Genomic DNA, 17,887 nt, shown 5'->3' with positions numbered 1-17,887 from the left:
GCTTGATGGAGCAATAATTGTAAGGCTATAAAGGATATTTAGCCCATTTATAGAAATGCACTAAATACAGTCTCATCTCTCTAATCCGGAACTCCACAATCCCGATATCTCCATTATCTGTACATTTTCCTGGGCATAGATTTTATTTAATTTATTTGTACACTTTCGGGAATGATTCCATTATCCGAATGTCTCTGTAATCCAGACAATATGCTGGGAACAGATATGTTCGGATTGGAGAGAAGTACCTGTACATATATATGAATATTACATTGCTGATGGCACTGTGAATTAAAAGCTCAAAAATAAAATAAAAAAATAAAAAAGACACTCAGGAGTTGTGGCTTAGTTGTGGTCCATCCCCCTTAGAGTGACAAGCTAAGGATAAAAAAAAACTTGTTTTAGAACAGTTTTTTCCCTCACTCCTTTCAGCTTTTGCTCTACTAAAGCATCTTACTCCAATTTATTTTTTAATTACTATTATAACAAATGAAAATCCAAAGGATTTGTATGATTCTTACTGTCAGCTTTACATCAACATTTGATTAGTGCATCAATTCCTATTTAAATGAATTGAGGTTTTATTGGTATTTGTTTTTGTTTGTTTTTTTAAAGTTGAATATTACTTTGTCAATAATTCTCTCAACAGATTCGCGATTTCTTGAGGCAATTAAACACATAATCTTATTGTTTGCTACATTTCAGAACATCTGCTTGACCTGCATAGGGGTCAAGGTATGGACATTTATTGGCGAGACAGCTGCACATGCCCAACAGAGGAAGAGTATAAATTCATAGTTTTGAGAAGTAGGATCCTCATGCTTTCTACTCGCACATCTTTGTCAATCGCCATTTTAAATTTTCAACAAATATTTTTTCATTCATAAACGATTTTTTCATTGAAAAAAATGATCCGGTTCATGGTCAAGAAAAAAACAAACTGTAAACGATCAGACCTAAGAGAACCTAATGTTACCTAGAATTAGATATTGTTAAAGTATATTTTATCATGTTGAGTTGGAAGCCAATGAGCTTTTACTTTATCTTCTGGGTTTCATTCATTCCTTTATTCATTTTTCTCTTTAGATTTTATATGAATCACAGATTAAAGAGAACACATTCTATTTGAAAAAAAAAAATCATTTCTGTCCTTTTTAGATTTAATTTTGTTGACCTGTTCGTGTTTTTAAAAAAGAATTATTATCACATGTGTTAAATCATTTTTATTCTTCCCTTTTTCATTGAGGCCAAATTGTGAAAGAGTCTTTTTTATAATCATTAGTAATATTTTGGCTTTGAAATAATCAATGAAGCACAGGTAAAGTGATTTTTTAAAATTGATGATTTCAAAGCTTTTGATTCAGTACAGCACGGAACACTATTCAAAATCTTAGAAAAGATCGGTGTAGACAGTAAAGACCTTCGACTTGTGAAAAACTTATATTATACTGGAATCAAACAGCGTGTGTCAAACTTGATAACGAAACATCAGACTTCTTTAACATCGAGAAGGGAGTAATGTATTAAGATTTCAAATTGAATGTGGGGAAAAAAGGGGAAAAAAGAAAGATTTTAATTTTGGCTATGACATTTTCAGACGCTTCAGAACTATGAGAAATCTTTTTGCGATATCTTTATTTCCGTTTTCCCAGAGTTGTGCTTACTCTTGTTATTGACTTTTCAATGATGATTGGAAGTTTTGTGCACATTCTTTTGGACAGTTTTTAACATTTGAAAAACAAGTATTTTAAAGTTTATCTACAACTTTATAATTTGGAATTATCCCTATGAATAAGACTTTAGATTTCAGGTTTTTGTTGCTCTTGGGCCCATGATTTACTGAATTACAACCATTCAAAAATAGATGCAGTCAGCACCCCGATTTGTTGAAAATAAACCCAATTTAAACTGCCATAATTTTATGACACACAAAAACAGACCTTTGACTTTCATATTAAAAGACATAGTCAAGTAATATTTTCATATCAAAATAAAAAAACAAACAAACAAACAAAAACAAATTGGAGATAAGATTTAACAACTGATTTGAAGTAGCTGCAGTGTATTTTGATTTGATAATTAACTGAATGCCTTGTGGGACATGGAATTTATTCAACTTCTTTTCTCTTAAAAAAAAATGACTGATACATTAACAAATTGGTTCTCTTTCAATTAGTTTTTTTTTTTAATTAATTATTTTTTCCAAACTTTGATAACTCTATTATTATGTCAACATAAATGTTATGGTCTTTATCCTTTCTATCATTCCTTTTGTTTTTAATATTTTTCTTTATTTGCCACATGCTTAATTTCCCCAGGTCATTAATGAATTTATACTAAATTTGCACGAATCCTAGGTACAACTTTTGGCATGCATTTCAACACCCGAAAATGCCCAAGCAGGACTTAAAAACAAGTCAAATTTCAATTATCGCCTCAATGGTACAATCCTGACATAACCATAAATATATCGGCATTGAATTACCTGAAAATGTGGCAAACATATCAGGAAGATCACTCATCAATAGTAGGATTTCTCCATTGTAGTTTTAAGTACTTCTCAATGTCATCTCAATGTAGAACTTATCTTTCTTTTGTGAGGTCCCTCCTTGAATATGGTGCAGTTCTTTGGGACCCATAACAGAAATGAGACATATACAAGCTGGATTGTGTCCAACATAAGGGATTCAGATTTATTATCATCTGGTTGTATAAACGAAATGTTAAGAATTCAAGATCTGCCAGATTTGCGACACTGATGAAGAAACCTCTGCTTAACTATGATCAAAATGGTCCATGATGAAATTCCACTTTCTGGGTGGGGATCCTGACCTCCCATAGCGGGCAGGGAGGTACATACTGTGTCTTCTATCCCCTTATATCTGTTATCCAACATGCTTTCTGTCTTTGTCTCGGAATGAGATTACTTGGTTTTGTCCTGGCACTGGCCGGAATCCTAGCTGGGAGGGAAACAGTCAAATGCATATTTATTGTTTTGGGAGATGATATTTGTTTCCTTGTAAATCATCTCTCTGTTATGTATTATTATTTTTATTTTGAATGTATAATGTAAGCATTTGAGTGTGTTCCTCTTTGTTGGATTTTGTGCTTCTGTCTGGATGAGACTTGTAGGTGATTTCAAACTAAGTACATTGGTGGTATGCTCTTGGAATCTACATCTGATCCCTATTTGTTCTCAATTCCCCTTTGTCTTACTTTTTCTTGGGTGCTTTAATTGTAATTCTAGAACTTTTTACTATCCCATTTTCTTCCTTTTTACTGGCGCTGATATAACCTAAATGTGTTGCAAGCGCCGTAAAACCCTTAAAAACAAACATAAAAACAAATTCCACTTTAAAGAACCACGTGGCAAACAAAAATTAAAAGTCCAGACCTTTGGAGACCATGAAGCAAACAACATTATTGAAGAACATATCCATGTGTTTTGAGATACCCATCCCAACCACAGAAAATTACCAGCACTTCTTTTTTCATTGAAATCATCAATGACTCTAATCACCTCATTAACTTTATAAATAAATCCAGCATCACTACAATTACAATATGTCCGCAACCGACTATGATTGACTCCCTGTTGAAAAATACAGACTGCTGTATCATGAACGTTTTGATCTGCTCTTCAAATAATTGTCTCATTATTTTGTTAGTAGCTCTGAAATGGATTTCAAAACCTGGTAGTTAAAATTGACACCAGAATAATACAGTAATTCTTACATTCACCTACAATACTGTAAAGTATAGTATACATTATAAATTGAATAAATAAAAAAATAAACAAACCAAAACAGAACAACGATTCAAGTGAATTTTGATAAATATTTCCTACCTCATTACCGCAATCCATCTGGAATGAATGAATAGTCAAGAAGGTTCAATGGCTTTTAAGGATTTGATTAAATCTTAAATAATTACAAAGTTGCAGAGACTCGTCATCTTTTTTTTTTTTTTTGAAGATAAAACAAAATCTTAAAACTTTTCTTTTCAAACATAACTCACAAAATTAGAGTTTCATAAAGATAGATACTTACAACAACAAAAGCATCTCCTAAATCTGAATATTAATTTCCAGCAATTTTACTTCAGAAATTAAAGCGATGTAGGTCATGGAATATTCATTCTTCAGAAAGTGCAGAAAAAGGGTAATCATTTATGGTTTTTTTTGTCTCACTTTTTTTTCTTTTTCTTTTCTTTTTTTTTTTTTCTTCTCTGTAGTGTTATTATCTGCATTACTGACATTACACAAGCACTGAACGGTGAATGCATATTTTAAATGAGATTCGTTGATCCACACCGTCTACCATCAGTGTCTTGATTGATCAGTAAGAATTTTGTGTAGTGAGTCATTGTTTGATGGAGTTGCGAGATTGAGCATTCAGATCACTGAAGCATGAGCTTTATATTATCCGTTAACTTGTTCCTTAATTTGGTGTTCAGAACTGGAGTGTAAATTTCTGGATTGTAGATTACAAATAAAGAGGATTTGTCTGAATTCAAGGGAGAGTAGCTGTATTTATTAAAATGAGTATGGACGGTTCTTCATTTTATGAGCCATATTTATTCTTTATATTTTTGTTACCTTTTGACTGGCTCACCTAGTCATTTTTAGCTTTAGGTTTCTTTATCTATTGCAGTTTGCTAATAGGTAAAAATAGTATCTATGTAGTTTAGACTTGTGTCAGATTTCTATCACTTGAAATGATTTTTTCATCAATGCTGAAATCAATACTGCCTTATCTGAGCATGCTTGTTTTTTTTCTGCAAGAAAAATGTTCGCCAAATATCTTGAGAAAATTAATTATTTCAATTAAAAAAAGAAGAGAAATAATATGATATATATTTATATATTTATTAAAAATATAGAATATTATCCCAAAATCATTGTTCTTAAAATTACATCCTCAAGGTTTAGTACCTGTGATTTTTTTCACTTGTCGCTAGAAGAGATCACCTAACATGTGTTTTTATCATTTTAACATCTTTCTAACTCCTCAACTCCTTATTTTGTGTTATGACTTTTTATCACATGTTACAGAGACTGGAGGACTGTTTGGTCTAGCTGTGGAATTAATGCAGTTGTTTAGTGAAAATAAAAGGTAATCTCGTTTTTGGTCATAATTTCCATTTTATCTAGCACTTTTTAGGATTGGCACTTATTTGAAAAAGTGAAAAAAAACATTATTGGAAATCTTCAGTTTTATCTATTTTTTTTCAAATCAAAAACATTGTTATTTTATTGTGTGCAAATATATATTTCATTGAATGTATAGTCATTATGCCTCAGAGCATTTAAACTTTCCAGTTATGACTAACTTGATGTATGAGCCTTTCGCATCTCTGTCATCGGACTGGAATGCCTCAGTTGCTCCAACAAGTCGTGGTTTAGGTTTAACCAATGTTGTTGATCTGCAGCAATTATCTGCAGTTCCTCAAGATCCTCAATGTCCTTAGATTCTTTGTCCAGTTACAAGAAATATTTTATTGCCTCATTCCAAATCCACAACTTTTGACCTTTTCAAACTAGATTTGAGCTACTTACCATCCTATTTGCAATAAGCCTTTTTTTGTTACGTTCCAACTATTAATTTTATATTATTTTTAACAGGGATTTCAAGCCTCTAGTAGACTTGATAGGCCTGTTCTTTCAGATTAGAGATGACTACGCAAATTTGTATTCTGTAGAGGTAAGAGAGCAAATTAGATAATATTATTGTATTTAGTCCTTGTTTATATATAATCTTTGTCCTATGTTTTCTTTAGTAATGACTATAAAGAAAAAAATGATAAAAAGTGCCTATTGAAAAGGGAACAAACACTTTCTTAGCTGCTCACCCTGACCCCAATTCTCTCTAATTGTTTTAGCATACATTAATCTCTCTATAAAATAGCATTCATGAAATTAAACTTAAATCCACGTAATGACCTGCATCTACTTTTATTCATCTTCTTTTATTCATCTACTTTTATTCCTCTTCTTCTTCTTCCTCCTCTGATTCTGGATCTGAATATTACTCGATGTCGACTCAATCTGAGTATTTGTATCTGAGGGCGGAGAGAGTTGTTGAGTGTGACAGCCATTGTTGGTATTTTGGTTGAAGAATTTTGATAATCTTTGTTTGAATGTTTCTAAATCTGTTGTGTTGACACATGAACAAGAGCGTTCCAGTCTTTGATAGTGCGAGGTGCAAATGAATATTTGAAGATGTTTGAGTTTGTAGATAGGTATTTTAGTGTTTTTGAGTGAGTTTTTCTTTGAATGCATGTATTTCGTTGTAAGTCTAGTTGTTCTGGTAAGATAGCCGTCATTTTGTTTGTAATTTTGAACATGAGAGTTAAGTGTTGTTCTTTCCGTCTTTCTTGTAAGAGAGACCATCCAAGCTGTGTGATCATTTCTGTTATGTTGCTATGGGGGCTGTAGTCATTTAAGACAAATCTTGCAGTGCAGCGCTGGAAAGCTTCAATTGCTTTTATATCTGATTGTAGTTGGGGGTCCCAAACTGTACAAGAATGGACTAAGATGGATCTTATGAGTGTTGTGTAGGCAGTTTCTTTTAGGTTTGTGTGGCAATGTTTGATGTTCTTTTTCATGAACGCTAGTGCTGAATTTGCTTTATTTATTATTTTGTTGATGTGTGCTTGCTATTTTAAGTTTTCTTATATAATGATGCCTAAATATGAATTTTCCATAACTTGCTCCATTGTGTGATTGTTCATTGTGTAGTTGGATCTAAATAGTGTTTTGCTGCGGGATATTTCCATCTTGTAACATTTTGTTTCAATCTTCCTCCTCCTCCTCTCCCTCCTCCTCCTCTTCTTCCTCCTCTGCCTCCTCCTCCACCCCTCCTCCTCTTTTTTCTTTACCTTTTCATCGTCCTTTTTTTCATATTAATATTGCTTTACTGTTGCATTTAATACGTTAGTACTGCCACTCACTCAGCACTCCATTGGATGTTATTTTCCCTCCTTACCAGTACGAGACCAACAAGAATTATTGTGAAGATTTAACAGAGGGCAAATTCTCCTTTCCTATCATTCATGCCATCCGTGCTGACCCCAATGACCACCAAGTTATAAGTATCCTTTGAAACTTTTATGAAGTATAGTTTGTGATAGCTGTTCATTTTGAACAAAACCTTTTTTATCAAGTTTATTTTATCATCATTATCGTCATCATCATCATCATCATCATCATCATCATTATCATCATATAATCATCATCATTTCACCATAGAAGTTGTTAAAATCATTATTGCTAACTTTCTTGATTTCAATTTAATTGCAGTTGGCACTACATCAATATACTTCCTTTTATATTCATATTATAACTTTTTGATGGAGGATTTTTAAGCAACACCATTTTTTGTTTTGCTACATTGTTCTTACAAGATATGAAGTGAGTAGAAAAGTGCCAGAAGACAATAGAGAATAAAAATTTTTTCGCGGCGGTGGTGGGGTTTGAACCTGCGACCTTATTGGTACGACAACTCCGCCTGGCAGGTGAGAGCGTGGCTCTACCGTGTGAGCTATCCACGAACACAAAAATATTCGTTTCAAACCCAAGTCATTTCTAGATCCCTCTCTCACCCACTTCTTGAGACCGCCGATTCGTTCGCACACCACCATCACGAAGTAATTTTGACCAGCAGTTAAGCTTAATAGCCAATATTCTCAACACAAACATATAACATAGAAACGATTGAGACATTGAGTATGCTCCGGTGTATGGGGTGAATTTTTAATTCAGAAAAGTGAGTGGAGCAGGCACTTATGTTGGTAACAGCAAGATATGAAGTGAATAGAAAAGTGCCAGAAGACAATAGAGAATAAAATTTTTTACAATTTTTTTATTATTTTTTTGCATACTCAATGTCTCAATCGTTTCTATGTTATATGTTTGTGTTGAGAATATTGGCTATTAAGCTTAACTGCTGGTCAAAATTACTTCGCGATGGTGGTGTGCGAACGAATCGGCGGTCTCAAGAAGTGGGTGAGAGAGGGATCTAGAAATGACTTGGGTTTAAAACGAATATTTTTGTGTTCGTAGGATAGCTCACACGGTAGAGCCACGCTCTCACCTGCCAGGCGGAGTTGTCGTACCAATAAGGTCGCAGGTTCAAACCCCACCACCGCCGCGAAAAATTTTTATTCTCTATTGTCTTCTGGCACTTTTCTACTCACTTCATATCTTGTTGTTACCAACATAAGTGCCTGCTCCACTCACTTTTCTGAATTAAAAATTCACCCCATACACCGGAGCATACTCAATGTCTCAATCGTTTCTATGTTATATGTTTGTGTTGAGAATATTGGCTATAAAGCTTAACTGCTGGTCAAAATTACTTCGCGATGGTGGTGTGCGAACAAATCGGCGGTCTCAAGAAGTGGGTGAGAGAGGGATCTAGAAATGACTTGGGTTTGAAACGAATATTTTTGTGTTCGTGGATAGCTCACACGGTAGAGCCACGCTCTCACCTGCCAGGCGGAGTTGTCGTACCAATAAGGTCGCAGGTTCAAACCCCACCACAACCGCGAAAAATTTTTTATTCTCTATTGTCTTCTGGCACTTTTCTACTCACTTCATATCTTGTTGTTACCAACATAAGTGCCTGCTCCACTCACTTTTCTGAATTAAAAATTCACCCCATACACCGGAGCATACTCAATGTCTCAATCGTTTCTATGTTATATGTTTGTGTTGAGAATATTGGCTATTAAGCTTAACTGCTGGTCAAAATTACTTCGCGATGGTGGTGTGCGAATGAATCGGCGGTCTCAAGAAGTGGGTGAGAGAGGGATCTAGAAATGACTTGGGTTTGAAACGAATATTTTTGTGTTCGTGGATAGCTCACACGGTAGAGCCACGCTCTCACCTGCCAGGCGGAGTTGGTCGTACCAATAAGGTCGCAGGTTCAAACCCCACCACCGCCGCGAAAAATTTTTTATTCTTTATTGTCTTCTGGCACTTTTCTACTCACTTCATATCTTGTTGTTACCAACATAAGTGCCTGCTCCACTCACTTTTCTGAATTAAAAATACATTGTTCTTAATGATATTTGATTCACAGTTTTGAAAATTTTGAGCATGGTCAGTAGAGTAAGAGACAAGGTGTTAAGTAGCATTTACATAATCAAATTAGATTTGATTTTTTAAAAATGCCAGTGAGTTTTTCCTTATTGGCTTTAGACATACTACGTCAAAAGACTGAAGACAGGGATTTGAAAAAATATTGTGTGAGTTATATGGAGCGAATTGGAAGTTTTGAATACACAAGAAAAGTCATGAAGGATCTTGAGAAACAGTAAGTATATATTAATTATTGTGTTCATAATGCATTGCCAATTATTATTATTATTTTTTTTTCTACAGAAGACCTCCATTGCTTGTTGAAAATGCTCCTGTTATAGAAAAAAACCCCCCTGTATAATTGATATTGGGACAAATTTTGATAAGGGTAGCCCTATTCATCCGTAAGGACAAATATCATCACCCGTCATTGCCTTACGTAAGGACGAATAGTATTACTTTCACTATTTGTACTTCAAACTAAAGCTGGGCATTATTCCAGATTATTTTCACTGTGCAAGATTCGATTCTGCATAGGTACACTGATATAGGTATCCGTGAGATAGGTTATATGACACCCCCCCCCCCCCCCCCCGCCACACACACACATACACACGACCTTCTGTCTGTGAGTGAAATAATTGGTCGCATTAAGCATCTCTCTGGGTGATTGATTTCATATCATGAATGACCTGGATGTTTTCCAATTGGAAGTATCCCATACCGTTTGCATGCTTGAGAGTTTGGATGGTCAAAGGCTTGGCACAGAGTATGATCTTTCTGTCTTTGTTGTGTACCATCTTCCTTTTCAAGGGACAAAAATAACTAATGTTTTGCATACGCTTTTAAACCTTCAAAACTTTCATAATATATTAATATAAGGATAAAACTGAATATGAAAATATGTATCAAATGTGAAAGGAAATATTTTACAATATTTGTAATACGTAAGGACGGAAAGTGTCATACTAACAATATATAATTCACACGAAAGTTGGTCAATATACCATGTGTTGTTTGACTTTACAAGATTCGATTCTCCAAGAGTGCCATGCACTAATGACAGACATAGATATTTGTATCATAAAGTTTTGCCTTGGAACAATGCATTTTACTCTATCTGAATGGGCTTGTTTGAGGAATAGCAGTACATTACCCCTTTAAAAATCAAAAGACAGTTTTTCTAAGATGATTTTTTCTTGTAAGTTTTTTTTTCTGCTTTGTCTGACACTGTTTTGTACACACCTTTTCAGATTTTTATCTTGGGGATATAAGGAAAGGGGCTGTTTCCAGTATTAATTCATATAATATCAGTGCCTGAAAGGGGCTGTTTCCAATTTCAATTCATTTAATATCATTGTCTCAAAGGGGCTATTTCTAATGTCAATTCATATAATATCAGTGAAAGGGGCTGCTTCCAATGTCAATTGATATAATATCAGTATCTGAAAAGGCTGTTTCCAATGTCAATTCCTATAATCAGTGTCTGAAAAGGGGCTGTTTCCAAAGTCAATTCGTATAATATCAGTGTCTGAAAGGCCTGAAGTCAATTAATATATTACCAAAATCTGAAAGGGGCTCTTTTCAATGTCAATTCATATAATATAAGTTTCTGAAAGGTGCTGTTTCAATTTAATATTGTCTGAAAGGGCTCTTTTCAATGGTATTATCTCATTTCGGTGTTCACCTCTAAGCATTCAAGCAGCAGCTTTGATTTCACATTTCTTTATAGCTCAAACTCCAGATTGATTTCTGGAGTGACTCTTACATGGGGTTCAACAACTCAATGCTAAGAAGGGAGGACACGAAAAACTATTGATGGCAAATAATTGAAATGTTCATTTTCATTGTTGAATCAAGGTCCAGCTCAAAACTCATGTTGCACATCTTCAACTATAATCTATTATTAAGGCAATACTTTTAAATATAAATGCTATCATTTGCCTTATTGTAATTCTCACCATGTCATTTTATATTTCAACAGGCTGTTGGATGAGATAGCGGCATGTGGAGACAACCCATATCTTGGCGCAGTTGTTAATGAATTGAGCAAGATTTACAAGGAACCAAATGACATTGCTTCCAAAAGTTAATGCTGTGTCATTTTAAAAACATATTAGCTTTACATGTACCTGTTTTCAACTTTAAAAATAACTTGCATTTTTAAATCATGGACCAAAAATTAAGAAAAGAAAGTTTATCTTGAATCAAAGCTTTTACAATGATTGTTTTAGTGATGTTTTGAATAATTGTGAATGAGATTTTTTACTCACTTGAGACAGGGATTTTTAGGAGTTCAAAACCTCTGCAGACAATACTTTAAAAAAAATTCTTTTTTCGAAAAATATATCGAAAAAAGCAATCAAGAAAAATTCTTTAAATTAGAATATATAAAATATTCATAAATTATATTTTTACATAAAATAAAGGCAATAAATGTATGTATATACGATAGTCTAGGGTTGCTTGATGCGTCATTTTAACCTGATTCCATATCATGCGTAACTTGCTTGATGTGCTCAAGTGAGTTAAAAGTCATTTTGTTGCCATATTATCGTCAAATCTACTTTGCGTTTCTTGCTACTCATACTTTGTTCAATGTTTGATGTGATTGTCTCAATCCCATTCCATATGTAATCCATATGAATTGAAATGAATGAACTGAGTGAATGTTTTGAAATGATTATCATTGAAATTCCATTGACTAGTGCAATACTCTTTTACCCCTCTCCATACAATATAACAAAGCTTTTTTTTTCAAATAAATGTTTTCAAATATGTTATTTTATAAATTTGGCTTTGAAATAATCTATTTATGTCATTGCCAAGGAACAAAATCCAAAAATCTTACAATATGTTAATTAATTTGTGCAGATTTAGAACTTGAAAATAGAATCATTCTTTTCATTTACTGATTACCTTATTGATTATGTTTTTAAAAATAAATTGAAAGTGAAGAAAAATATTCTTTGAATTTTGAATTATAGAAATAAAGATGTCAACAGAGCAATACGCATTCGATGAACTACAAAGGACAGCTTGAAAAGTTTTTCGATTCTGTGTTTCGACAAATACGTGAATAATGGCTGTAAGACAAGAGACACAAACTGTGATGTAGCCTTCTGTACAAATATATCATCTCAATGTTTACACATCCAAATCTCGTGGATTCATTCCTTTTTGTTGACAGAATAATGAATATCATTCACTCCTGAGTTAGACAAACAAAACATGCACCACCATGCCTAACAACTTGCGGGATAACATGGTAGGATGTGGGTGAAGTTGTAAGAATGGGAGGGGGAAGGCATTGGTCTACACACGTGTACCCTTCGCAAAACTATAGCCTGAAACCATGGCTATCTAATGATTGTCACAGGTAATTGAAAAATAAGCTTGACGTTGACAGGTGTCGCAATGCAATACTTTCATTGGTGTGCCAGCGTATTGTGATAAATACACAAACATTATGGGTCTGATTGTTTCAGGTCAGGCAAGCACTTAAGATGGCTATGCCTGAGACTGACCACAAATTTATGTCATATTTCATGACGGGGATAACAAGTTTTAAAATATGAAAAGTGAATGGTTGTTAGTGGTGCTGAAGGAAATAAATGATTCAATTGGTTGAGCTATTGAATACAACTCACAGGAATCAACTTTCTTTTTTTTTCGCGATCAATGTCTTGTTTTCTTTTTTCCTTGAGGAGTGGGGGGGGGGGGGGGGGGAGTAATGTTCAGGCTACAAGTTCACGAAGGCTACGGCACAATGCAACTTGCTCTCTCTCTCTCTCTCTCTCTCTCTCTCTCTCTCTCTCTCTCTCTCTCTCTCTCTCTCTCTCTCTCTCTCTCTCCCTCCCTCTCCTCTCTCTCTCTCTCTCCCCCCCCCCCCCTCTCTCTCTCTCTCTCTCTCTCTCTCTCTTTTTTTTTTTTTCTGTTTTTATGTAATTTGGAATAGCATATTCACAATATTTACACTTTTACCTTTATATCCAACAACCATCTTGATGGATTTAAAGAACATGTAGGTTAGCAAGTTTTTTGAGCAATTTTTGGGGATTTCTTCACATTGCTCAATGAACTCAAGAATAAATCCACATTTTAATGTTTACATAAACATTATTTTCTCTGAAAAGAGCAGAACAGCATTGAATGAAGTGTTTCTATAAATGGAAACTCTATAAAGCGGAGCTCGGTTATTACGAGAACCTCTGTTCCAATTATAAATTCTCGTTATTCCCTAGCTCTTGTCATAGCCGATTTTCAAGGGAAAGAACCACATAATCTTATTTTGACCCTTTAAATAGGTACACTGATAATCCTTCAAAATAGTGTACATGGTGCAATCATTGCCTCACTCATGCTTTCTGTCTTTGCCTTGGAATGAGATTACTTGGTTTTGTTCTGGCCCTGGCCGGAGTCCTAGCTGGGAGGGAAACAGTCAAATGCATAATTATTGTTTTGGGAGTAGATATTTTTTTCCTTGTAAATCATCTCTCTGTTATGTATTATTATATTTTTCATTTTGAATGTATAATGTAAGCATTTGAGTGTATCCCTCTTTGTTGGATTTTGTGCTTGTGTCCAGATGAGACTTACAGGTGATCTCAAACTAAATACATTGGTGGTGTGCTCTTGGAATCTACATCTGATCCCTATTTGTTCCCAGTTTCCCTACTATTTCTTGGGTGCTTTAATTGTAATTCTAGAACTTTATACTATCCCATTGTCTTCCTTTTTACTGGCGCTGATATAACCTAAATGTGTTGCAAGCGCCGTAAAACCCTTAAAAACAAACAAACAAGTATGTTGGCCAGCATTTAAGCTGAGCTTTGTTTTGATACCTTTGTCAATTTCATATCTATTATTGAAAATACAAGAGCTGTGTCAAGACTTTTCATTCTACCTTGTACTTGCAGATGCGTATGTATAGACCTCTCGCTAATATTTGCATGTCATGTTTTCATGTTTTTTTTTTCTTGCGATCTTATTGTAAAGCGCATAGAGCCCTTCACCGGGAATATGCGCTACATTACCACAATTTATTATTAATTTCTATTTAAGAATGGGACGCTAGTCCACCGCAAATTACTTTCTGTCGAGCTTAACAGTCCCAACTACCCCATTACTGCTGGGTGAAGGGAATGAGGGTTAGAAAAAAGTCTTGACTTCATCCAGGATCAATCTCCGTCCCTTTGCCTGTGAAGTGAGTGCTCTACCAACTGAGCTATTGGTATGATGTAGATGATGAAGATGATGATGATAATGATTCTGTGATGATGATGATGACGATGATGATGATGTTAATAATAATAATGATGATAATAATAATAATAATAATAATAATAATAATAATAATAATAATAATAATAATAATAATAATAATAATAATAATAATAATAATAATAATAATGACTGACTTAAGGCCTTTCGCTTCCTAATCATCCGATCAGGACGCCTCGGCTGTCTCTCTAATCATCCGTGTCATTTCTTTCCACTGTTCACGGTCTTTTGCTGTGGATGCTAATTTTGTGAGGTCTTCCTTTGATTTTAATACTTTGTTATTTTGAAGGCGTTTTAGATCTCAATTGAGGACAGTGTGAATTGACATGGGTGGTCTACCTTGATATTTCTTGTGTCTGGATGGGGTGAAAAAAGTATTCATGGCTTTATTAGCTGGTATATTTACATCTCTTCTGAGTATATGCCCAAAAAGCCGCCATCTTGCCTCCAGGATTTGAATGGATAAGGGTCTTTCATTGCATTTTTCATACAGTGTTTTATTGCTTATTTTTGTGGGGTATCGTATATTCAGGACTCTTTTCAGTTGTTTTCTATGGAATCTGTCTAATCTTTGCTCTTCGGTTCCAGTCAGTGCCCATGTTCCGCAGTTGTATATGAGCACGGATTTTACAAGGGTTGTGTACATGACATAATTAGTCGGCCATGGTTGTGTATAATTTGATTTTAGAATTTAATTTTATTTTATCTTTTCTAATCCATATATGAGGGCTCTTTCATAATTAACCGAAAAATGCCTGTAAAATCCGCGTTTTTTCTGCTATCAACAAAATTCTTGCACGTGTTCATACCTTGACTCGTCCTTAATTTCTCTACGTAACAGCCAAGTCTGTCGACACACTTCTGCCAACGCCGCACCATGGAATAGATACCCTCTCGGAAGAAATTTCCGTCAAGGTTTTGTAGCCATTTCCGCACATGGTCAACAAGCTCTTCATCGACATCAAAGCGCTTTCCTGCCAGCTCACCTTTCAGTGGCCCAAAGAGGTGATAATCAGATGGTGCGAGGTCTGGACTGTGTGGTGGGTGTGGCAAAATCTCCCATCCATATTTCTCTAGCCAACCTTGCGTCACTCGTGCTGTGTGGGGTGTAGCGTCGTCGTGTTGCAAAAGACCCCGTTGGTCAACTGCCCTGGGCGCTTTCTGCGAATGGCCTCCCTAAGCTTGTCAAGAGTTTGGCAGTACCTTGCAGCATTGATTGTTTCTCCAGGTTGTAAGGTTTCGAACAGAATAACACCACGACTGTCCCAGAAAACAGTTCCCATTATTTTCTTTGCTGACCGCATGACTTTGAATTTCTTCGCGACAGGTGAGGATGGGTTTCCATGTCATCGAATCTTGCTTTGTTTCTGGGGTGCAATGGTGCAACCAAGTCTCATCACCGGTGACTATGCTGTCAAGAAAAGTCACATCGTACCCTAGAAAGTCTCCGCCGGCGTTGGCAGTATGCCCGTGAACCCTGCGTGAGCTCTTGCTTCTTCTCAAAAGTTCCCTGCAGATGTCCAATCTTTGTTCTTTATGATTGTCTGTCAATTGCTTAGGAACCCATCTTGCGCTGACTTTTCTGTAGCCAAGTTCATCAAATACAATTCTATGGGCAGAAGTTTCCGAAATTTTAAGACTGCTTGCGATTTCATGAAGTTTCAACCTCCTGTCTTGACGAATAAGCTCATCAACTCGCTTCACATTGTCTTCTGACGTCGCAGTTATCGAACGCCCTCTCCCTTCCCTGTCTGTCAAGTCGGAATGGCCGGCTTCAAACAAATTACACCAGTGATAGACTTGTGTACAGCTTATAACATGCTCACCATATACACTCTGGAGTTCTTTATGAATTTCGGTAGGATTCAGACTTTTGGCATTCAAAAAACGTATGACAGCTCTGATTTCCTCCTTTGACCAAGTTTCAAGGTGGGCCGCCATCTTTAAAATCGTCTAGAAATTCATTGTGCAAAATGATGCACTTCATAATTTCTGGGAATATCCGTAAGGAAATAAGGAATATCATGTCGTTTACAGAATTAAAAAATCTCCACTGGTTGCTGAGTAATGGGCATTTTTCGGTTATTTCTGAAAGAGCCCTCGTATGTAATAATTTATTTAGTGCAGCCGTCGATAAACTTTTTCTTCTTTCTACATCTTCCTTGTCTCCTATTAATGATCCTACTTTTTTCGTGGCTCTCCATTCATCTTTCTTCCTTGACAGTAATGTTACATCTGTTTTGTCAGTATTAACGTACAGTTGGTGATTTTGTAAGGCTCTTTGGATGTCATTTACATTGATTTGTTTGAGGCCGATAAAGTAAATGTCGTCTGCATATGCAATTTCCATGGGGAGTTCGTTTTCAAAACGTAATTGGGCTGAAGAAACACATTTATGCACATCTTTTAAAGTGTTTTCTAGGTAAATGATAAATAAAACAGGGCTTAGACTGTCTCCTTGTGGTGTACCGATGTTACCAAGGAATGAATTATTCTCTGAGGCACCGATTATTTTGGTCGTTATCCAGGTTTCACTTATAAGGAATCTGATTAATCTAACTTCATCTTCCATAACTATTCCTTTCATAATATTTAACAAGGATTGGCGATTGATAGGATCGAAGACGGCAGACCTATCTATTCCAGTTATAACTATTTCTATTTTTTCTGACAGGTTTTGGCAGCAAGCCATTTGTGAGTCCAAACTACATCTGCAGTACTTCTCTCTGTCCTGAATCCGCTTTGACTATGTGACAAATAATTTTCAACAATCGGTCTAATTCTATTCAGTGTGATCAGGGAGAGCGATTTTCTAATTGTGTTAAGCAGAGTCAACATGGCTGACACCTGTTGGCACTGAGCCTCCACTCAGCGAATTGTCTTTTGCCTCACTTGTCAAATGTTTTTGGATGATGAAATTATATTTTAACATTGGAACCTTTAATGTAAGAACACTTGTAAGTAAATAATAATAATAGTAATAATAATAATGATAATAATAATAATGATGATGATGAGGATGACGATGATAACAATAATAATAATAATAATAATAATAATATAATAATAATAATAATAATAATAATAATAATAATAATAATAATAATAATAATAATAATAATAATAATAATAATAATAATAATACTACTACTACTACTACTACTACTACTACTACTACTACTATACTACTACTACTACTACTACTACTACTACTACTACTACTACTACTACTACTACTACTACTACATAATAATAATAATAATAATAATAATAATAATAATAATAATAATGATGATGATGATGATAATGATGATGATGATGATGATGATGATGATGATGATGATGATGATGATGATGATGATACCGTACTTACAAGGCTTTACAAGGGTCCCCAGCAACACTTAACATGTAGAACGAGACATGCCGCCTGTTAGGCAAAATTACATTTTGGGATAGGGACAACGCTGTTAATGGCCAGGTACTCATTTTACACATGAGTATGGTGAGAGAATGTAAGTAAAG

General features: G+C 34.9%; 1 protein-coding gene across 7 annotated transcripts in view; it reads left to right on the top strand.

The window, feature by feature from the left end:
• The window catches only part of LOC144972645 (geranylgeranyl pyrophosphate synthase-like), a 33,198-nt gene extending 20,461 nt beyond the window's left edge, over positions 1–12,737 (top strand). For all 7 annotated transcript variants that reach the window (XM_078914119.1, XM_078914116.1, XM_078914115.1 and 4 more), the window contains 6 exons: positions 706–807; positions 5,054–5,114; positions 5,624–5,702; positions 6,990–7,092; positions 9,203–9,317; positions 11,067–12,737. In XM_078914119.1, coding sequence (XP_078770245.1) covers positions 706–807; positions 5,054–5,114; positions 5,624–5,702; positions 6,990–7,092; positions 9,203–9,317; positions 11,067–11,175 — 569 coding nt within the window. In that variant the 3' untranslated portion in view covers positions 11,176–12,737. The remainder of the gene's footprint in view (positions 1–705; positions 808–5,053; positions 5,115–5,623; positions 5,703–6,989; positions 7,093–9,202; positions 9,318–11,066) is intronic.
• Positions 12,738–17,887: the final 5,150 nt, after the last annotated feature.

Source organism: Berghia stephanieae, chromosome 5 (assembly GCF_034508935.2).
Source record: "Berghia stephanieae isolate SIO BIC M18660-M18661 chromosome 5, UCSD_Bste_1.3, whole genome shotgun sequence".
Lineage (NCBI taxonomy): Eukaryota > Metazoa > Mollusca > Gastropoda > Nudibranchia > Aeolidiidae > Berghia > Berghia stephanieae.
This window is presented reverse-complemented; position numbering and strand designations above follow the sequence as displayed.